Source organism: Engystomops pustulosus, chromosome 5 (genome assembly GCF_040894005.1).
Source record: "Engystomops pustulosus chromosome 5, aEngPut4.maternal, whole genome shotgun sequence".
Lineage (NCBI taxonomy): Eukaryota > Metazoa > Chordata > Amphibia > Anura > Leptodactylidae > Engystomops > Engystomops pustulosus.
Window position 1 is genome coordinate 110,171,054 of NC_092415.1, and position 24,324 is coordinate 110,195,377.

General features: G+C 45.0%; 1 protein-coding gene across 2 annotated transcripts in view; it reads left to right on the plus strand.

The window, feature by feature from the left end:
* GALNT4 (polypeptide N-acetylgalactosaminyltransferase 4) overlaps positions 1–24,324 on the plus strand; it is a 154,480-nt gene that overhangs the window by 107,831 nt on the left and 22,325 nt on the right. Inside the window, exon 11 of one of the 2 annotated variants that reach the window (XM_072152908.1) lies at positions 12,326–13,358. The exons of the other annotated variant lie outside the window; for it this stretch is intronic. Within the exon in view, the coding sequence (XP_072009009.1) occupies positions 12,326–12,457 (132 nt within the window). The 3' untranslated portion in view covers positions 12,458–13,358. Of the gene's footprint in view, positions 1–12,325; positions 13,359–24,324 lie in introns of those variants that run through there. 2 annotated transcript variants of the gene reach the window in all.

A 24,324-nucleotide genomic window follows, 5' to 3' on the forward strand; every position in this document is an offset into this window, starting at 1 on the left:
TTGGAGCTCCGGTTACACATGTTTGGATTTGGAGTGCCATGTCATGTTCGCAGGGCCCTAGGGGTACCAGTGTAATAGAAACCCCCGAGAAATTTACCATTTTGGAAACTACACCCCTCAAAGAATTTATCATTGGTTGTGGCGAGCATTTTAACCCCCAACATGCTGGTCACAATTGAATGCAAATTAAATGTTTCAAAGCAAAAATTGTGTTTTTATCTCAAAAATGTCATTTTTGTGCCTAAATTATTGTGCCCAACTTATGCTACTTTAGACAAATACCCCAAAAATCATTCTGTGGGTTGTTGGAAATACCACACATGTGCCAAAAATTGACAGGCTGGGGACTGGCAGGGCTGATAAGAGAAGGAGCAACATTTTGCTTTTGGAGCACCCTTGTCACTAGACAAGCATTGCTTTCTCAAATGTGTCATTGTAGTGACAAATGAAATCAGCCCAAGTCATGCCACTTTGGATAAACACCCCAAAAATCATTCTGCAAGTTATTAATGGGTATGGCAATACCCCATGAGTGGCAATAGTCTACAGGCCGGGGACATGACAGGGCTGACAAGGGACAAGCAAAATTTAGCTTTTGGAACACCCTTTTCACTAGACTGATGTTGGGGTGTCCCTGAGGTATCAGTACAATAGAAACCCCGGAGTAGTGACCCCATTTTAGGAAAGGGCACCCCTCAAAGAACTTATCTAGGGTTGTATGAACATTTTAACCCCTGAGATGCACGGCCTAATGTAATACAAAGTGAAGGGGGCAGTGTAAGAATTGCATTTTTTTCTCAAATGTGCCATAGTAGGAAGAAATGTATTCAGCCCAACTCATGCCTGTTAGGATCAGTGGATCCTCTGGACCACCGCGGGAGATGGAACTAGTCAACACCCGGAACCGGAGCCTAGCGGCACCTGGTATTCACCAGAGCCCGCCGCAAAGCGGGTTGGACTTGCTGCGGCAGGATACCACTAGGTCGTTCCCAGGTGTGACTAGCCCACGGTGGCAGCCGAGGTCGAGGTACCTTAGCGGATGACAATCTCGTAGACAGGTCCAGGCACAGGGTCAGGGCAGGCGGCAGGGATGCAACGTCAGGTCCAAGTCCGGGGTCAGCAACAGGAGGTCCAGGCAGGTGGGAACGGGAACACAGGCACACAGCAACACGGAGGAACTCAGGTAACACGGCAACACAGGACTCAGGAGTGGGAACACACAGGAATACGCAGGAATACAGGAATACACAGGAACGCAGGAATACTCGCTTGGAAGCTTTCTCTAAGGCTATGAGGCACAAAGATCCGGCAAGGAACACAGGAAGAGGCAGGATTCTTAAGCCGGGAGAGGTAAGTGAGACCGGGCAGCAGCGGGGGCGCATGGAGGAGCACGGATGCGCCCGCGATCCGAGACAGGGATCGTGGGAGCACCCGTGACAGTACCCCCCTTCAGCCTCCCTCTCTTCTTGGGCCTGAGAAAACATTGGAGTAGGCTCTTGTCCAGGATGTTATCCTCTGGCTCCCAAGATCTCTCCTCAGGACCAAATCCTTTCCAGTCTACCAGAAACAACCGCCTACCTCTCACAGTCTTAGTATCCAGGATCTCTTTCACCTCGAAGACATCGGTGGAATCAGCTTGTGGTGCCGGAGGAGGAGTAATTTGTCGGTTGAAGCGGTTGAAGATGACTGGCTTAAGGAGAGAAACGTGGAAAGAATTAGGAATGCGCATGCTGGGAGGCAGATGCAACTTGTAAGCCACCGGGTTGATGCGGCTGAGAATTTCAAATGGACCCAAGAACCGGGGTCCCAATTTATAGCTCGGGATCTTCAGCCGAACATACTTGGCGGACAGCCAGACCCTGTCACCAGGAGCTAAAACAGGAAATGGTCGGCGTCTTTTGTCTGCTTGACGCTTGGTCTGGGCTGTAGCTCGGAGCAATGAGGTGTGGACTTGCTCCCAGATGGCTTTCAGATCACGTACCAGGTCCTCCACAGCAGGAACATCTGCAGACGTGGGTAACGGAAGAGGAGGCCGAGGATGCAGTCCGTAGTTAATAAAAAAGGGAGCAGAACCGGCAGAAGTGGAGTCCAGGGAATTGTAAGAGAACTCCGCCCATGGTAGAAGAGCTGCCCAGTCGTCCTGACGGGCAGAGACGAAGTGGCGGACATAGCAACCTAAAGTCTGATTCACCCTCTCCACTTGGCCGTTAGTCTGTGGGTGATAGGCAGAAGAGAAGTCCAAGTTCACCTGCAACTGGTTGCACAGAGATCTCCAGAATTTGGACACAAACTGAACTCCTCGATCCGAGACGATGTGCCGAGGGAGACCATGAAGCCGGAAAATATGCTGGAAGAAGAGGCTGGCGAGACGTGGAGCAGAAGGCAAACCTGGTAGAGGGACAAAGTGAGACATCTTCGAAAGCGGTCAGTCACCACCCAGATAACGGTGTTGCCAGAAGATGGCGGTAGATCCGTAACAAAGTCCATAGCCACATGAGACCATGGGCTGGTAGGCACGGGTAACGGCAACAGAAGACCAGCAGGTTTTAGTTGTGAGGGCTTGTTGCGGCCACAAGAGGCACAGGAACCCACAAAATCCCGAACGTCCTTGACCAAATCAGGCCACCAGTAGAATCGGGAAATTAAGGCCACAGAGCGCTGCACCCCAGGGTGCCCAGCCACACGAGAAGAATGTCCCCAGGTCAGAATCCTCTTTCGGAGACCAGATCGCACATAAGTCTTGCCGGGAGGCAGCTGCCGGAGATCCACCGGCGCGGCAAGCACAAGTCTCTCTGGAGGAACAATATGCCCCATAACATCAGAAGCACGGGACATGGCATCAGCCTTGATGTTTTTCTCTGCAGCGCGAAAATGGATTCGGAAGTCAAAGAAAGAAAAGAAGAGGGACCACCGGGCTTGACGTGGATTCAAACGCTGAGCCGTCTGAAGGTACTGAAGGCTTTTGTGGTCCGTGAAAATGCTGACTGGATATCGGGCTCCCTCCAGCAGATGACGCCACTCTTCCAAAGCCAGCTTGATGGCTAGAAGCTCCCGATCTGCAATGGAATCATTTCTCTCCGCGGAGGAGAAGGTTTTGGAGAAGAAACCACAAGTGAGTGTTCGTCCCCTAGGACCCTTCTGGGTAAGGACTGCCCCAGCACCGACGGAGGAGGCATCAACCTCCACCAGGAACGGCTTTTCAGTATCCGGTCGGGTAAGGACTGAAGCGGAGGAAAAAGCAGTTTTTAATTTCATGAAGGCTTCTTCTGCTGCTGGTGGCCAGACACGGGGATTAGCACCCTTTTTCGTAAGCGCCACCATCGGCGCGACCAGAGAGGAGAAATGTGGGATAAATTGTCTATAATAATCAGCAAAGCCCAGAAATCTTTGTATAGCTCGCAGTCCCACTGGGCGTGGCCACTGAAGAACCGCAGATAACTTGGCAGGATCCATCTGCAAACCTTTATCAGAAATTATGTAGCCGAGGAATGGAAGGCTCCTCTGATGAAAGTGGCACTTCTCCAGCTTGGCATAGAGGTGGTTTGTCCTGAGGCGGCTGAGAACTTGCCGTACATGAGACTGGTGGGACTCCAGATTGGCAGAATACACGAGGATGTCATCCAGGTAAACCACAACACAACTGTACAATAAGTCCCGGAAAATATCATTTAAAAATTCCTGGAAAACGGCTGGCGCATTACAAAGTCCGAAGGGCATAACTAGATATTCAAAATGCCCATCACGGGTGTTAAAGGCGGTCTTCCACTCGTCACCCTTCCTGATGCGGATGAGGTTGTAGGCCCCAGGAAGATCCGATTTGGAAAAAATTCTTGCACCCCGCAGGCGATCAAATAGCTCCGTGATAAACGGCAGAGGATAGCGGTTCTTAACGGTGACCTTGTTGAGACCGCGATAGTCTATACAGGGGCGGAGAGAGACATCCTTTTTAGTGACAAAAAAGAAACCAGCGCCAGCTGGCGAGGAGGATTTGCGGATGAAACGTCTTTGCAGATTTTCCTTAACATATTCCGACATAGCGGCAGTCTCAGGAACCGAGAGCGGATACACCCGACCCCGTGGTGGAGAAGATCCAGGCAGCAGGTCAATGGGGCAATCATAGGGACGATGTGGAGGAAGGGTCTCGGCTTGTTTTTTAGAAAACACGTCTGCAAAGTCGGTGCTGGAAGTCCCTCCAGAGGCTTGAGAGACAAGGTAGCAGTCCTGACAGGGAGCGGATGTGGAACCGTCATGTAGCGTGAGGAGCAATCCGGACCCCAACGGAGAATCTCCCCAGAACACCAGTCCAGAACAGGGGCATGATGCTGCAAACAGGGGAGACCCAGCAGGAGAGTGGAAGTGCACTGTGGCAGCACAAAAAAGGAGAGTCTCTCTTTATGTAATGCACCAACTTGTAGGAGCAGGGGTTCAGTGCGAAACCAGATAGGCACGGAGAGAATCTGGCCACTGACTGAGGCAATGGACAAGGGCTTCTCAAGACGAACCACCGGGAAGTGATGCAGGGCGACAAGTGCAGCATCTACAAAGTTCGCTGTGGAGCCCGAATCCAGGAAAGCAGAAACCTGGACCGGAGTACCGGTGCCAATGCTGAGGAGCACAGGGAGAATCAAGCGTGGAGAAGCTTTATTCACACCTAGGGACACTTCTCCTGAGAAGCCTAGGTGCTGGCGTTTCCCGGGCGTTGGGGATGTACAGGGCAAGACCCGACGAAGTATTGTGGGCTGGCACAATACATGCACAAGTTCTCCTGACGTCGTCTGGAACGCTCTTGTAGAGTGAGCCGGGTTCGGTCAACCTGCATGGGTTCCTCAGCAGAAGATTCAGGCGGGGCCTGGAGCGGCCTTTGGAAGACTAGCGCCAGGCGAGGAAAGAATCTAACACGGCCTTGGGGATACTCGGAGCGTAGTTCCTCAGCTCGCTCCTTAAACCGAACATCAATTCGAGTGGCCAAGGTGATGAGGCCACTCAGAGTAGATGGAAGGTCCCGAGCTGCCAGTGTGTCCTTAACCTGCGCAGAGAGCCCTTTCTTAAATGTAGCGATGAGGGCTGCATCGTTCCAAGCAAGTTCAGAAGCAAGGGTGCGGAATTGAACTGCGTACTCTCCCACCGATGAGTTGCCCTGACGCAGGTTCAACAATGCAGACTCCGCAGAGGAGGCCCGTGCTGGTTCCTCGAAGACTGACCGGACAGAAACGCAGTGAGGCTAGACACAACCGGGTCATCTCTGTCCCAAAGCGGAGTAGCCCAAGCCAGTGCTTTCCCAGAAAGAAGGCTGAGGACAAATGCCACCTTGGACCGCTCTGTGGCAAATTGCGACGGCATGAGTTCTATGTGCAAGGAGCACTGGGTTATGAAGCCCCTGCACATCTTGGGATCTCCATCATACTTGCCGGGCAAAGAGAGGCGTAGCCTGGGTTCAGCAGCAGGAAGATAAGCCGGGGTAGCAGGGGTCGCAGCGGCCGCTTCAGGAGACTGTTGCTGATGTTGGGTAGCTAGTAGTTGTTGAAGCATGGCGGTGACTTGCTCTAGCTGATTCCGCTGTGCTGCAATCTGCCGGGACTGGTGGATCACGATGGTGGCGAGATCAAGCTGACTGGGAGAAGGAGCCTCGGCGGGATCCATGGCCGGATCTTACTGTTAGGATCAGTGGATCCTCTGGACCACCGCGGGAGATGGAACTAGCCAACACCCGGAACCGGAGCCTAGCGGCACCTGGTATTCACCAGAGCCCGCCGCAAAGCGGGTTGGACTTGCTGCGGCAGGATACCACTAGGTCGTTCCCAGGTGTGACTAGCCCATGGTGGCAGCCGAGATCGAGGTACCTTAGCGGATGACAATCTCGTAGACAGGTCCAGGCACAGGGTCAGGGCAGGTGGCAGGGATGCAACGTCAGGTCCAAGTCCGGGGTCAGCAACGGGAGGTCCAGGCAGGTGGGAACTCAGGAGGAACACGGAGGAACTCAGGTAACACGGCAACACAGGACTCAGGAGTGGGAACACACAGGAATACACAGGAACGCAGGAATACTCGCTTGGAAGCTTTCTCTAAGGCTATGAGGCACAAAGATCCGGCAAGGAACACAGGAAGAGGCAGGATTCTTAAAGGTGAGGTGTTCAGCCAGTGCACCAATTAGCGGTGCGCTGGCCCTTTAAATTTTCGGCAGGAGCCGCGCGTGTGCCCTAGGAGGCGGGGACGCGTGCGCACGGCAGTCCGGGGAAGCGCAGGAGCCGGGAGAGGTAAGTGAGACCGGGCAGCAGCGGGGGCACATGGAGGAGCACGGATGCGCCCGCGATCCGAGACAGGGATCACGGGAGCACCCGTGACAATGCCACAGTGGATAAGCACCCCAAAAATCATTCTCTGGGTTACTACGGGTATGGCATACCCCCTGTGTGACAGTAGTCTACAGGCTGGAGACACGGCAGGCCTGAGAAGGGACAAGAAAAATCTAGCATTTGGAGCACCCTTTTCACTAGACTAGTGTTGGGGCGGCCCTGAGGTACCAGTACAATAGAAACCCCAGAGTAGTGACCCCATTTTAGGAAAGAGCAACCATCAAAGCAATTATTTAGGGTTGTATGAGCATTTTAACCCATAAGATCCATGCTCAAATGAAACACAAATTGAATGGTGTCAAGTAAAATTTGCTCTGCAATTTCTCAAAATTTGTCACTGTAGTGTCAAAAGTATTTTACCCAATTCATGCCACTGGAGACAAACACCCCAATAATCATCATGCAGGTTCTCCCAAGTAAGTGGCAATAATCTACAAAATGGAGACATGGCAGGGCTCGGAAAAGAATTGGAGCACAGACATTTACTTTTTTTTTTTATTTGCACTATAAAACATTTGTAGATGCCCTTAGGGATCAGTACAGTAAAAGAGAACTGACCATATTTGAAAACTACAACCCTCCATGAATTAATCTAGAGGTGTAGTGAGCATTTTAACCCCACAGATGGACCCCAAAGATGAAGTGCATAGTGCAAAATATCCATTGTCATCTTGTGCCCAGCTACTGCCACGGGATACAAACACCCCAAAAATCATGATGCGATCTTTTCTTGTCCTTGTACCAAGGCACTTCAGAAGTCCCAGGCACTTCAGCACTACCTTCAGCACTGCCTTCGCTTTGTGAGGACGAGGTGACAAATAAAACGTCCACACACTCGTCCCCACTAGCTGACTCCATATCGGAGGCCATATAATTATATGCCTTCAAGTCAGTGTATGTCTTCTGGGACATGATGGGGGGGATAGTACACAACCTACACAGAACAACGCCTGCTCCTCCTCCACACAACGGCTGCTCCTCCTCCACACAACGGCTGCTCCTGCTCCACAGAAGGCCTGATCCTGCTCCACACAAGGCCTGATCCTGCTCCACACAAGGCCTGCTCCACTCACGGCCTGCTCCTCCTCGGCGCTACGCCTACTCCTCCGTGCTACTCCACCACACTGCTACTGCTCCCCCACACTGCTACTACTCGCCCTAACAGATCGCAATTGAGGAGTTGTGGGGGATAGGGAAAACAGACGATGGGGGTGGTAATGATGTGTTTTGGGGTACAGTAAAGGGACAGATCACTAGCACCACTCTCTGCAACACCACCAATCACCACCGTCTGGCGATGCCGACACCTCCCACTGAGCTCAGCGTCCGATATATCGGATGCAAGCGTGAACAGGTTAATATTTTTGTGTGTATGTTTTTACTTTTATGTCCACACTGTCCCGGGTGCTCCCGCGATCCCTATCTCGGATCGCGGGCACATCCGTGCTCCTCCGTGTGCCCCCGCTGCTGTCACGGGTGCTCCCGCGATCCCTGTCTCAGATCGCGGGCGCATCCGTGCTCCTCCGTGTGCGCCCGCTGCTGCCCGGTCTCACTCGCCTCTCCCGGCTCCTGCTCTTCCCCGGACTACTGTATGCGCGCGTCCCCGCCTCCTAGGGCGCGCACGCGGCTCCTTCTGAAAATTTAAAGGGCCAGTGCACCGCTAATTGGTACACTGGCTGAACACCTCACCTTTAAGAATCCTGCCTCTTCCTGTGTTCCCTGCCGGATCTTTGTGCCTCGCAGCCTAAGAGAAAGCTTCCTGGTGATTATCTGCGTTCCTGTGTATTCCTGCATTCCTGTGTATTCCTGCATTCCTGTGTGTCTCTACTCCCGAGTCCTGTGTTCCCGTGTTACCCGAGTTCCTCCGTGTTGCTGTGTTCCGTGTGCCTGTGTTCCCGTTCCCACCTGCCTGGACCTCCCGTTGCTGACCCCGGATTTGGACTTGACCTCGCATCTCTCCCGCCTGCCCTGACTACGAGACTGTCTTCTGCTAAGGTACCTCAACCTCGGCTGCCACCGCAGGCTGGTCACGCCTGGGAACGACCTGGTGGTATCCTGCCACAGCAAGTCCAACCCGCTTTGCGGCGGTCTCTGGTGAAAACCAGGTGCCACTTAGATTCCGGTCCCAGGTGTCGGCTAGTTCCATCTCCCGCGGTGGTCCATAGGATCCACTGATCCTGACAGTAAGATCCGGCCATGGATCCCGCCGAGGCTCTCCTCCCAGTCAGCCTGATCTTGCCACCATTGTGATCCACCAGTCCCTAATTTCCCGATTCTACTGGTGGCCTGATTTGGTCAAGGACGTTCGGGATTTTGTGGGTTCCTGTGACTTTTGTGCCCGCAACAAGCCCTCACAACTAAAACCTGCTGGTCTTCTGTTGCCGTTACCCGTGCCTACCAGCCCATGGTCTCATGTGGCTATGGACTTTGTTACGGATCTGCCGCCATCTTCTGGCAACACCGTTATCTGGGTGGTGACTGACCGCTTTTCGAAGATGGCTCACTTTGTCCCACTACCAGGTTTGCCTTCTGCTCCACGTCTCGCCAGCCTCTTCTTCCAGCATATTTTCCGGCTTCATGGTCTCCCTCGGCACATCGTCTCGGATCGAGGAGTTCAGTTTGTGTCCAAATTCTGGAGATCTCTGTGCAACCAGTTGCAGGTGAACTTGGACTTCTCTTCTGCCTATTACCCACAGACTAATGGCCAAGTGGAGAGGGTGAATCAGGCTTTAGGTTGCTATCTCCGCCACTTCGTCTCTGCCCGTCAGGACGACTGGGCCTCTCTTCTACCATGGGCGGAGTTCTCTTACAATTCCCTGGACTCCACTTCTGCCGGTTCTGCTCCCTTTTTTATTAACTACGAACTGCATCCTCGGCCTCCTCTTCCGTTACCCATGTCTGCAGATGTTCCTGCGGTGGAGGACCTGGTACGTGATCTGAAAGCCATCTGGGAGGAAGTCCACACCTCATTGCTCCAAGCTACAGCCCAGACCAAGCGTCAAGCAGACAAAAGACGCCGACCATTTACTGTTTTAGCTCCTGGTGACAGGGTCTGGCTGTCCGCCAAGTATGTTCGGCTGAAGATCCCGAGCTACAAATTGGGACCCCTGTTTTGGGTCCATTTGAAATTCTCAGCCGCATCAACCCGGTGGCTTACAAGTTGCGTCTGCCTCCCAGCATGCGCATTCCTAACTCTTTTAACATTCTCTCCTTAAGCCAGTCATCTTCAACCGCTTCAACTGACAAATTACTCCTCCTCCGGCACCACAAGCTGATTCCACCGATGTCTTCGAGGTGAAAGAGATCCTGGATACTAAGAGAGTGAGAGGTAGGCGGTTGTTTCTGGTAGACTGGAAAGGATTTGGTCCTGAGGAGAGATCTTGGGAGCCAGAGGATAACATCCTGGACAAGAGCCTGCTCCAACTTTTTCTCGGGCCCAAGAAGAGAGGTAGGACGAAGAGGAGGGGGTACTGTCACGGGTGCTCCCGCGATCCCTGTCTCAGATCGCGGGCGCATCCGTGCTCCTCCGTGTGCCCCCGTTGCTGCCCGGTCTCACTCACCTCTCCCGGCTCCTGCTCTTCCCCGGACTGCCGTACGCGCGTGTCCCCGCCTCCTAGGGCGCGCGCGCGGCTCCTTCCGAAAATTTAAAGGGCCAGTGCACCGCTAATTGGTGCACTGGCTGAACACCTCACCTTTAAGAATCCTGCCTCTTCCTGTGTTCCCTGCCGGATCTTTGTGCCTCACAGCCTAAGAGAAAGCTTCCTGGTGATTATCTGCGTTCCTGTGTATTCCTGCATTCCTGTGTATTCCTGCGTTCCTGTGTGTCTCCGCTCCCTAGTCCTGTGTTACCCGAGTTCCTCCGTGTTGCTGTGTTCCGTGTGCCTGTGTTCCCGTTCCCACCTTCCTGGACCTCCCGTTGCTGACCCCGGATTTGGACTTGACCTCGCATCTCTGCTGCTTTCCATGACCCCGAGCCTGGACCTGACTACGAGACTGTCTTCTGCTAAGGTACCTCGACCTCGGCTGCCACCGCAGGCTGGTCACGCCTGGGAACGACCTGGTGGTATCCTGCAGCAGCAAGTCCAACCCGCTTTGCGGCGGGCTCTGGTGCAAAACCAGGTGCCACTTAGATTCCGGTCCCAGGTGTCGGCTAGTTCCATCTCCCGCGGTGGTCCAGAGGATCCACTGATCCTGACACACACGTAGAACAATAGTAACCGCACACTTGATAGAGGCGTGGTGCTCAATGTAGGATTCTCAGTCCACGGTTAATCTATATGGAGAACATGGCACACACTGGATTTTGATTTTTTAAATGATTTTTATTCCAGTGATTATATCACATAGCAAAGCCTTCACCGTAATAAATGAAATACAAGAGTAATTTTTTTCATGATCTGTGAAAAATTAATACAATCTCATCAATAAGCTAATGACCCACTAAAATGAAGTATTTGTAAAGTGCATCTCATGTTGCAAAAATAAGCCCTTATATGTCCAAGTTGCCAAAAAAATAAAGATTGTATAGCCAATAAAAAGTGACAATGAATAATCTGCTCTGAATGGCGCAGCTTCCCTTCGATGCCCTGGCGTCTGCCCATACAGCAGGTTACCACCACATATGGGGTATTGTTATACGCGGGAGGGATTGGGTATCAAATTTTGTGGAGTGATTTGGTATTTTATCCACTGAGAATTTGTAAATTTTTTGAAAAACACATTCATTTAGCCAATAAAAATTTACTTTCAAAATTGCATCCGATTTTGTTTTAACCCCTGTAAAACAATTAAAGGGTTAACAAACTTCATAAAAGTTGTTTTATGTACGTTGAGGGGTATGGTTTCTATAATGGGGTCATTTATGAGGTTTTACTACTATTTAGCCTTCTCAAAGTGACTTGAATACTTAGCAGGTCCCTCAATAGCAGGATTTGTGAAAATGTGAAAAATCGCACCTAAAGTTCAAAGACCCATAACATCCTACAAAAATAAGAGTATGCATAAAAAAACATGTCCACATAAAGTAGACATTCGGTGAATGTTAGTTATTACGTTTTTTTGCGGTTATGACTATGTGTGGAAAAAGAAGAACATTTTGAAGTTCGAAAATCAAGAATTTTTCCAAATTTTCACCAAATATGTGATTTTCTCATAAATAAATGCAAAACATACCACCAAAATTCTTCAACTAACATGAAGTATAAAGTGTCACGAGAAAACTATTTTAAAATCACTTGGATATGTTAAAGCGATTCAAAGTTATAACCATTTATAGCGACACAGGGCAGATTTGAAAAAATGGGCCGTGTCAGGAAGGTGAAAAGTGGCTTTGGCGTTAAGGGGTTAAATACCATCACTATGAAGTGCAATTTGTTATGCAAAAAAACAAGCCCTCACACAGCTCTTTACATGGAAAAATAAAAAAATTAACAATTTTTGAAGTTTTTTTTTAAGAGTGAAAAATGAAAACACAAAAACGAAAAAGGGCCTGGTGGTTAAGTAGATTGCACAGAAAGAATTAATAAAAGTTCAGCTGTAGGATATATGAAACTCAAAATTGTGCTATTAAAAAACAACATTTTGTCCCAAAAAATACAAGACCCCAAACAACTATAGTGACGGAAAAATTAAACCGTCTTGGCTTGTAGAAGGCATTGACGGGAAAAAACTGAAAATGGCCATGGAATTAATGTTGAAAACAGTTGGAGATAAGGGGTTAATAAATATATTGTTTATACTTATCTATATGTGGCTTTGTTTTTGTAGGTTTTGGGATTCTGTAAACAGTTTTTGTATTACAAGTAATACATACCGCCAGGGGTTGGAAATTCTCTCTAGTAGGTGGTTTTCCAATTTTGTTGAATTTAAGACCCAGGTCAAATTTTTTTTATTTGATATAAAATATGGTAAACATGGGTTACACAGTCTAATTGTACCTAAATATGCACAAATAATGTTGTTTTTTTATTCAGGATGGAACAATATATCACCCTAATTCAGACAAATGTCTTAGCTCCTATCGTACATCAGAAGGCCGGGGAGATGTGCAGATGCAGCCTTGTAATGCCTCGGATAAGAATCAGCTTTGGAAGTTTGAAAGGTAGAAAAAAAGTGGCTGAATAGAACGTTCTTCAGTTTACACAAGACGCTCCAAATCCAGAAGATTTGTATCACAGAGGCAGGTTAACTTGACTGAACTAATGTTTACCTGCAGAAAAGCTTGCCAGCATTTCATAATACTCTTCTAAAGTGCCTTTGTACGCAGGAGTAGATGACATACATGTTCATGTCCTTTGACTTGTTTATTTATTTGTACTGTATGTGATTTGTTATGTTCAAGTTAAGAAAGTATTCTCCTGGAAATTCAGTTTTCTTCAATGCTACGTGTCCTTCTCATAGGAAACTGCTAAATAATGTGTTCTCTAAATGGGGTTTTCCCAGTTCTCGCATCATTTCTGTTCTTTAGGTTTTCAGTCCAGCGGCCAGGCGGAAGTAACGGAGTATAGTGTAGTATTAGACTACACGCTAAGCTCAGACCACTGGAAATCGATGTAATTTTGTATGAAGTGGGTCCTGTGCGCCCGATGGAAATTCCAACTGAAACCAGAATTCCCAGAGTAACATGGGTGTCGGGAGCAGGAGCTGTGGGTTTTTTTAATTCCTTCCCAAGCAACCTTTTATTTTTCCATTTTAAGTGTTCCAGTTCCAGGCACTAATGCAATTCAGTTAAAGGGGTTATCAGGGACTTAACTTTCACAGCAGCGATTTCATCCAATTTGCAAGAGCCATTATTATCAGCTATTGGTGCGCGGATTTGTCGAAAATAGCAGTACTATATGCACCTTGCCCATATATAATAAATTTAGGCATGTATAGTTTAGTGGACTCATGTGTTCACATTTGTCATGGGGGATTTTCACATATGAGGTTTCCACAACTCATATGTTACCACCCCTATGACAAGTGTGACCACCCACCAACATATAAGTGACGCATATTGAAACACATATATGATAGGGGGTAGGTTTGTCACATATGAGGTGGACCTCATACCCTGTTTCCCCTAAAATAAGACATCCCCTGAAAATAAGACCTAGTACAATTTTGTTCAGGATTAGAAATATAAGGCCTCCCCTGAAAATAAGACCTAGCGGCAGTCATTGCAGCGGCTCACCTCGTGCCATACATTAGTATTAGTAAATCTTTTAGATGCTGCAGAAGGATGTGACATGGGGAAGAATTCATAGAATTAAATCACTGACTGTTGTGCTGCAAATGTGATCCCAGCAGCTACCAGGATAAGAAGGGTCATTTATGGAAAGTGAAAGTGAGACAGGGGCCAATGAATCTAATAGAAATGGAGTCACAAGAAATACAGCATGAAATTTAGAGTTTGTAGAATTATAAGGATGTTAGAGAAGTTGATTTTTTGTTTAATGATAAATGTAAATTCTTGATCATGGAAAAATAAGACATCCTGTGAAAATAAGACCTAGTGCCTCTTTAGGAGCAAAAATTAATATAAGACACTGTCTTATTTTCGGGGAAACAGGGTATATGACAATCCTCTCCCTCACATATGTGATCGCCTGTTTTATTCACCGCTGGCCAAAGGTGTGTTGTTTCAGCTCATTGGTGCTATTTTCCACTTAGGAGCTGAAATGTCGCACATTTTGCTGTGGGTAAATTCAACGCATCAACTGTGTGGAGTGTTGACACTCTGCATTTTATTTCTGGATATTTGGCCAGATATATAAAAACTGAAGCAATCTGCCTTAGTGCATTTTGCTTCAGTAATGAGTAGAGTGCGCCAGATAATTCAATAGTGGTCCACGCTGTTCAATTATCTGGCGTAATCTGGCGCACAGTTGCACCTTTTTATATTTGGTGTACGTTTATTATACAGTGTGTGACACAATTCTGTCGAGCTGCAGTAATAAATGTGAAGCAATGTGGCTGGCTGGCTACATCCTGGGGGCAGGCTTGCTGACTGTATACTGGGGGCAGGCTGGCATCATGTCATAAGGCTTCCTCAAAGTCATGCTAGATGTCAAGGAAGCTACCTAACAGCTAAAACAGGTGCGGTTTTCTTTATGTTGGCTCTGTCTTGGAAACCTGACTGGAGAAAGATGCAGGAGGTGGACAGGGTAAAAGTTTACTGTATACTGAGCAGGAAGGGGTAGTGAGCTGGATGAATGCAGCAGAGCCTGGAAGGTGTAGTGGAGGGGGAGGGGGGTTCTAGCCCTGTGTAGGCTAGTACGGGTGGATACACTCTCAGTAAACATTCGCAGGATGATGTGTAACCATATATTGACGGATGATTCAAAGTATGAATCAAGATAATGAATGTTCATTAGGATGATGAACTATGAATACTTGGAGAACCTGGGAAATCTTTATTGCCCTGGATAACCCCTTTAAGATCGGTACACCACGGGATAGATTTGTCAAAATTTGTAGTAGGACAGTTACAAAAAAATTGACTTTATGTAGCCTTATTCCACACCAGATTTATTAAAGTGTCTCATGCCATATTTTGGGCACAATTTACAACAGAATTCTGCTGTAAACAGATTGATAAATCTTCAACAATTGTTAACGGTTTTCATCTACTATAGATAAATTGTTTATTTATTAGAAGTGTGTTTATTGCTGATGTAGATGAACACATACTGTGGAGTTACCTATTCTAGTCATATAAGTGCTGGAAAGTTTATCTGTTGACTGAACAAACTGGCTTGCCAAGAAAGTGGTTCTTGTGGGCTCCTACAGAAATGTCTTCTTACAGGCATTATACCCCAAGTGGATACTGGTGAGAACATATTTTCTATAGATATCTCCTATAAAGTACTATATGTGAGTACCGAGAGAATGGCATATTGAAATCCTACAGCATCAAAATAATTTTACTAGGTAAAATATTAAGTTTATGCATAAACTTAACACACTGCACTCAGTTTACATTTTTATATCAAATGCTAAGGCAATTTTCAGATTTTTATTGAATTAGATTTCATAGCTTTTTCCACATTCTGTAAAAGGAGGGTAATAATAATCTATGCAACAATATCTTAGGACAGTGGTGTCGAACCTATGGCACGGGTGCCAGAGGTGGCACTCGGAGCCCTTTCTGTGGGCACCCAGTCCTTCAACCCAACACAGAGTTTGCCAGATTGGACTCAAGGCTTTCTCCTGTGATCCAGTACAGCCCAGGACGTGCCAAGCTCAGCGCTATTTTAAAGCGACACATCCTTAGCTGCCAGGACTACAGGAGGAGCGAGAAGGTGTGGATAGAGATGGATTGTCATTGGAGCTCCTGCTCTGCATCCCCTGATCCTTCCTCTTCAGGGGACCCTGGAGGGAATCTACAATCAAAATTACTCCATAATCTTTCTCTTGTATTGGTGAACTCAGGATCCCAATGCAATTGAAACCTGTGATACAGCAGAGATCAATAAGTTACTGCTTAAATTATCATGTTGGCACTTTGCGACATATAAGTGGGTTAAGGTTGTAGCTTGGGTACTCTATCTCCAAAAGGTCTGCCATCACTGTCTTAGGACATGTATTGGTATAGAGACTTCTATGCAGTACACACTGTTCACACACTTGGGCAACTTAGATTAAGGCCTTATGCACACGACCTTATATTGCGGTGTAAACTAGCTGCAAAAAACGGTAGCTAGTTCTTAGCCGCCATAGCGGTACGTAGCCTTGGTGCAATGAGTTCTTACCAAAGTGCATCTACATCGGAAAAGATAGGATAGATCCTATTCCTGCCTGTTTGCAGTGAGCCCACTCAGCTCTCTGTTGAAAGATAATGGGAGTGGAGAGCCCCCCACCCACTTCGCCATGTGATTTCGGACTGGGTGAAACCTATGGCCATCTGCATGAGGCCTTAAAAGGGGTTGTCACAGACGAGAGGTAACATAAACCTGCAAACAGCTACTTGTATTAAATAAAACCTACACTTTTCCATGGTCCTCCTGGTAATTGCTGCTGCAGATCAGCTGCTTTTGTGGGTAGCTCAGACATCATTGCCTCAGTATACAACAGAGTTGACAGAGCTGCAGCAGTGATCATCGTAGGACCTGTTTGGAAACAGGTAGGCGAGTAGAATTAAAATTTTATTTTGTTAAAGGGAACCTGTCACCACATGTTTACAAATACAGCTAGTGGCAGGTTCCTATAGAGCCCTATTAAATCACCGAAATCCTTATTTTATCTAAAACATGTTTCCCTTACATCCCCATAAATTAACTTTATCTTACCTGGCATCAGAAGGATCGAGTCCCTCCCTATGTCCCTGACTCTTCTCAGCATGTCATGTGACCGGGATGATTTCATCTCAGGTCCTGTTACATTTGCAATATCCACACCATGTATGTATCTGATCACATAAAATCACAGCAGGTCTCTATTGACTTTTACTCATCCCCATCCTCTATGGAGGCATGCTGTGATTTCCTGTGTTAACATACATAAATGGGGTAGATTAGGACCTTAAATGGCATCACCCTGGTCACTTTAAGTGCTCAATGATGTAACAGAGCTCTCTTTCAATGTTCCACACAGCATCCTGTCCTAGTGAGACCTGTAATCAAAAGGCAGGACAATGCAGTAACCATTGATTATGCAGGACCTCATTGTACTTACTTAGTGTGATTGTACTCACATCTGGTGAGTTGCATATACGTTTACAAACTGATTTTTTTTTTTAACATTGTAGCAATAGAAATGAACCATTTAGGGATTAGAGGAATGCTTTTTAATCATAGCTTTTAATGTCTTTAATCATTATTTAGGTATGTTAATTAGCATGGCAGGTTCTTTTTAACTGACTTCAATATATAGTTGCATTTAGTTTTAAGATAAACAATCCATTTTAAATTTTCTTTTTGAAAAAAGAGCATGGTAACCATAGATGAGAGAAGGACATTGGTCACTTGCATAAAGAGTTGAAAGGATCTCAGGCTAACAACTTTACAAGCACAGCAAATGAATCCTGCCAAATACTTATAATAATAATACTATATATCTATGGAACAGGGTCATCCCTATTTAGAGTGTCAAAATTTGCCATAAGCAGTTCTTTTCCCCTTTATTTCTCTGATTAGAAAATTTTAAAGCAGTAATTGTGACTTGAGGTGGCTTGTAATCGGTACTTCTAAGAATGTTTAATATAATTATGTGGAAATTTAACCACACCCATAGATTTTTTCCTGTCTTCTCTACCTTTCTGTTTACATATTGTTTATGTACCGTAGAAGTATCAACTTTTTTTGCCACCAGTTATGTGTGAATGCAGGTATATATTATGCACAGGTTTCTGGAAAATCTGATGCTAGGGATTAGATCTTTATTGTGTTTTTTTGTAGTGTGAATGGTATTCAAGCTCCTAATACTCTAGTTTGTACTTTCATTGTATTGATCCCTATGAAACAGACGTCTTCCACTCAACTAAATCACAAACAAGTCTTTTTCTTTTTTTTAAAGCTTGAATGCAACTGATAAAATGTTTACCAGAGGCAAACCCTCATGTATTTTTAAGTTGCATTCATTTTCCAGGCACTACTGCATGTTCTAAGCTAAATGTTAGGATCTCTAAGAAATGTAAACTATAGAATCAATGGGGTTTTAAACTACTGATTATAAATGGTACACTTGTATCAATGTTATTACTTACATGCAAAGATTAATTTAAACTTTATATAAAATATGAAATTTTTTGGCTGGAGAATAAAAAAAAAACATTCCAACACATTGTGGTGTCCTTTATATAGTATTTTGTTTACATTTTGTCCCTGCTAATATATTTAATTATCATGCACAAACTAACAAAATACATATTTCTGTTCTCATAAAGAAGGTTCCATGTCTGCAAGAAATGCACACAATGCTTAAAGTGTAACCGTCATTCTGAGCAAAAAGAAATTAAAATACAAAATTCTGCTCCAGGTGTCCCTGGGAATTATTCCTCAAAGTATTTTGCCTCTTGGTCCTCATTTAATACCTCTTTTGGCCCATAGCAACCATGGTTTCCAGTGCCCAAAAAACTACAATCAGCAAGATGGAGGGGATGGATTTGCCTCCTGTCACCTCATCACAAGCACCTGCCGCCGACCAATGACACCATATCTATCTATCTATATAGTTATCTCATATCTATCATCTAGTCCCATCTATCTATCTCATATCTATCTATTATCTAGTCCTATCTATCAACCTACCTATGTTTATACTTTCTATTATCTACTCATATCTATCTATATATCATTTAGTCCTATCAACCTATGTATATACTATCTATGTATATAGATATTGTGGATTATTTGTTTATAAACATGTGAAGGGAAAGCTGAGGGAGAGATGAGTGTAGGTGTCTGGTTACTACACTAGTGAGGGCTTCTGTCGGTACATGACTGCTGGAGCACTGAGTCATGAGGTGAACAGCTGATTGCAGGGAGAGAGAGGGGAGGCGTGTCTCTAGCTCCCTAGTCAGCTCCTCAGTGAAGACGGAATGTACCTAGCAACAGCAATCTAAGGAGTCACTAACAACAGGGGTAAGGTTGCAGAATACAAGAGGGAGCAAGATTCGCGTAACTAATCCAACTGCAATAGGGCTTAAAATTACCTGTCCTACAACATATCAAAAGTTTTTTGAAATGACGGTTACTCACCAGTATCCCAGGTTGAGACAAGGACATTAAATATACTCATTAACACATTAACGTTAATCAGGACATCTTTACTTTTGCCCATTAAATATTTGGACAGCATCTACGAGGTAGTCTTTAGATGTGTCACTCTATCACAGTGACTTATGCTGTTTGATAAACCTCTATCTTTTAGACTGGTTTTCTAACTCTATAAACACCATTGTTGTATTTCAATGTGCAGCGGGCCAACCTTTTTACTGCCTAAGGTGAAAATTGAAATGACGATGACTACTGCTTCTCCCACCAACAGCTATGCAAAATATTTTGCCACGCCAGCCTGTGTCATGCAAAGCGGTGCAGACGGACGGGTGCTGCACCGCTCTGCCTGTCAATAACCCATGTTTCTTAAAGATTTCCTAATAGTACAGTCTTGCCATTGTTTGGCAAGTCCATATTGCCTGGGATCATCCAACCCCACCCCCTTCTCTGGGGTCCGCAATCTGTTACCATAGCGGCATTTCATGCATTTTCATGAGAGCAGGTGTCCAGCTGCAAAATGTAAATTAAGTTTGATTGATTGGACCATCTTCTTCCATTGCTCCATAGCTCAGTTCTAATACTCACATGTTGGAAAAGACAACGCATTCATCAACAGTGTAGTTCATACAAACTATGGGAAAAAAGGATTTTTCTTGAATTTACATGTTGCCATTTAAAAATAATAAACGTGTACTTACCTCCCACGGCACCGCTGATGTCCTTCACCGTGGTCCATCTGATCCGTGCCCCTGTTTGTTTAAAGAGGCACAGAAGCCACGGACAGGAAAGCCCGCTCCTCACATCTGTCACTATCTCTTAGCATTGTAAGCACTGGGTGATGGTGTCGGATGCACAGATCAGACGGGACATCAGCAGCGCCGAAGGAGGTAAGTACACGTTTATTATTTTTAAATGGCCCGCCCCTGCCTGGCCCTAAATTATTCCTAAACTTGGATAACCCCTTTAAATAGTGCTCTACACTATGCTGGTTTTACGAGGAGCTGGTAGGCTCCATAGTTTGCATTCACATTGTAGTTCTCGCTTCTGGTGGTCTTATCCATCAGACATTAGATTAAACTTTATTTTTTTATGATATCATTTTTGTAGGTACAAAAATGATATCATCAATTAGTGCATTATTTTTTCTTTCCAGAAGAATAAGTACTTTAAGGCCTATACAATTTTTCATCAAACACCATCACAAAAAATGTTCTAAAAAGTGATCAAAAAAAGCTATAACATGATACGACTGAAAAGAACAACTCTTTTCGCAAAAAATAAGCCCTCAACCAGGTCTGACAACAGAAAAATACAGAAGTTATGGCCCTAAAAAGTTGTCAATAGTAAAAACAATGCGATATTCTCCAATATTGGTTTTGCTCAGGAAAATTGAGCAAAGATAAGAAAAACTATATAAATGAGGTATCACTGCAATCGTAGTGAACCAGAGAATAAAGATAAAATATTATTTTTACATTATGGTGAGCGGGGGAAAAAAAATGCTAAAAATTGATGATTTTGTTTGTGTCCCCCTTGAAATAGTTAATAAAATCTCATGAATAAGCTATAGACTCCCAAAATAAATTATTTATACATTGTATCTCATTCCGTAAAAAATAAGCCCTCATATGTTTGCATTACCAAAAAAAATAAAAATGTATAGGTAGTACAATGTGACAATACAAATCTGCAGTGAATGGCACCTCCATTCATTCTATACTTGGCCGTGCGCCCGTACAGCAGTTTACCACCACATATGTGTTATCAGTACACTCGGGAGGAATTGGGCATCAAACGTTGCAGTGCGTTTCATCATTTAATTTATTCTGAAACTGTCAGTTTGGCCTAAATGAATGTATTTTCCAAAAAAATTCCATAGTTTCTAAATCGCAGGTCCATATTGTTTTAACCCATGTGAAACACTTAAAGGGTTAATGGACTTAATAGAAGTTGTTTTACATATGTTGAGGGGTGAACTTTCTATAGTGGGGTTTTACTATTATTTAGGCCTTACAAAGTCACTTGGAAGCTGAGTTTTCCCTCAAAATGTGAGTTTTGGCAATTTTCATGAAAATGAGAAAAATCGCACCTAAAGTTCTGCACCTCATAACATACTAGAAAAGTGAGAGGATGCATAAAATATCATCCCAACATAAAGCAGACATTCCGTAAATGTAATTTATCAAGCTTTTTGGTTAGTTTTACTTCCTGTCTGGAAAGCAGAACATTTCAAACTTGGAAAATAAAGAATTTTTACAAACTTTTGCCAAATTTTCACTTTTTTTTAGAACGAATCGCAAAACGTATCACTTGCATTGTACTTCATGTTAGTTATAAAATTTATCACGAGAAAACATTCTCAAAATCACCGGGATATGTTAAAGCGTTCCGAAGTTATAACCAATTATCGTCAGACATGTCAGATTTGAAAAATCGAGTCTGGTCATTGAGCTGAAAACTAGTGTCGGTGATAAGGGGTTAAGTTAAATTAATCCTAATAATAATAATATAAGATAATATATGATATTTATATATATATATATGCATAAGGGTATACATAAAGGGAGTTTATTGACATTTATCTAGAATCCAGTGATTAATTTAGACCTTTGGGCATTAGGGTTTTTAATTTAAATTTTTTTGAAACATTGAACATTTTTTGAAAATTGGTTTTAGTGAGGGAATTCTAAATAAAAATTTTCTTACCTTTTTATTCTGGAACCCATCGATTCTATTACCTTCCGAAAATTCACAAATGTCTTATCAACCCACCCGACCGTCCAATCATCACAGGAATACATTCTATCATTTGGGCATGAAGACCAAGTGGGTTTCATACCTTCTTGTCAAACTTGTGCTCAAACATGAAGGGCAATAGATGTCAGTTCAGCAACTGAATAATCTATAATGATCTCCCTTATAGCAATTATGTAAGAAGCACAATTGCACACATTACAAAAATAGGAACAAAAAGTTCTAAAATTGAGAAACCATAACGTTCAGAAAATGTTATAAGGGTCCGAAAACCCATTATTCACAGTAGAGTGTAAAGTTGAGGTGCAGACCTACAGCAGGGCTAGCCGCAATACTAGAAAAGCTAAGGAAAACCCTCCCTCAAATAATGAGTGAATAATTATGTAGCTAACTTCCAATAGTTACATCTATAATGATCTCCCTTATAACAAGGGGGGGAGCCTGGCCGGCTGTTCATGGAGTGAGACATGCTTTTTTCAGATACGTGAGACCTGACCTCACAAGCAGCACCAAGTGACTACCTCTTGGTGAAATACCCAGTCCATTCTACCTTCAAGATACCCTAGAGCAGTGATGGCTAACCTTTGGCACTGGTGCCAGAGGTGGCACTCAGAGCCCTTTCTGCGGGCACTCAGGCCATCACCAGAGATGACTCCAGGTATCTTCCTGCAGTCCCAGACAGCCAAGGACTTGCTGTGCACAGAGCTATTTTAAAGTGACAGCTCTACCTGGGACTATTTTATGATTTATTGGTGTCCTCAGGGTGCTGGTATCAATGAAAACTGTGACAGAGCAGGGAGTATAAATTACAAATTAAATTTTTGTGTTGGCACTTTGCGATAAATAAGCGGGTCTTTGTTGTAGTTTGGGCACTCGGTCTCTAAAAGGTTTGCCATCACTGCCCTAGAGTCATCCGACCATCATGGGTAAGGCAAAAGAGCATGTGGGACATGCCAAACTGACAGAACTCTAACGCGGATTTTGTAAATGGAGCCGTGAGCTGGGCCTGTTAAATCACAGCTCCTGCCTCCTGAACTTATTTTAACATCAAGGGCACCCCGATTCACCACCTATAAACCAGGAGATTATAAACCGGTTGTTTGCCCCGAGGATTACACCAATCCACACCCATCCTTCGGAAACTACAGCGAGCCCCACTTCAGCCAGCAGACTACAGAGATTGGTGGGATTAACCCGCTAGACACTGTGACCCGACAGCTAGCAAGTCACCATAAGAAGCAGACCGCCACTCGAGGGACCCGCCATCTTCGTGGACCACTACGGTTCCCACGTTAACCCCTCAGCTGACACCTCACGTGAGAGGGGTTCCTGCATCCGGCCTGCTGACTGACGCCCACGAGCAAAACAATGGTCCCACTCGTTGCACATGTAAGTGCACAGTATTGCGACACAATTTGAACGTTAAATCCCACGCTCAGTCTGAATTAGTCGGATCGTCTGACGGCACGCCCCCAAATTTCTGTCGCATTTAAGCCAGCGCAGCTGCACCTAAAAACGATTGCGTGCAACACAGTACCAGTGAAGACCCCTTTTAAATACCTGTCAAAGCCGTGCAAATCCCGAAAACGGTGCAAAGTCCAACAAAAGTGCAGCGAGCGACCATTAGTATAAGCTCCATTGTTTGCAAAGAAGGCAAGCAGATTGTACGTAGCTACCTCTCTAGCCCAGCTAACTCAGCTCCCAGTGGCGTAACAAGACTGTGATGAGCCCCACATACAAAAACCATTACAAATGTCTGCATATAACACATTAAACTTGAGAATATACATATACATAGTACACATACATACAAAAATACCAGAAATTAATGTACTGCACACATAAATATATACCATCATATAATACATAGCAGTAATAAATGTACTGTACAATAAAGCTGAGAGCAGAGAAAGGCATCACTTACGGATTAAATCAGTCACAGGTAACAATTCTCCATCAGCTATACAACCTCACATTGACTTCTCCCAGCCGTCTGTGGGACTTGCCAGCCAGTCAGCTCCTTGCCACTAAGCCACTAAAAAAATATCACAGTTAATAGAGTACAGGCAGTCCCCGGGTTACATACAAGATAGGGTCTGTAGGTTTGTTCTTAAGTTGAATTTGTATGTAAGTCGGAACTGTATATTTTATCATTGTAATCCCAGCCAGAACTTTTTTGGTCTCTGTGACAATTGGTTTTTAAAAAGGTTGGGTCATAAGAATCAGGATTAACACTAAACACTTCATTGCAGACACATTTGATAACTGTTAAAGCTGATCATTGTAGACTAGGACTAAAGTACAATAAATTACCAATATCCAGAGGTCCGTTTGTAACTAGGGGTCGTATGTAAGTCGAGTGTTCTTAAGTAGGGGTCCGCCTGTATAGTGTTTCTTGGATAACTTCTATGTCCCATGCTGCTAAATACTTCTCCCAGCCGTCTGTGGGACTTGCCAGCCAGTCAGCTCCTTGCCACTATGCCACTAAAAAAATATCACAGTTAATAGAGTATAGTGTT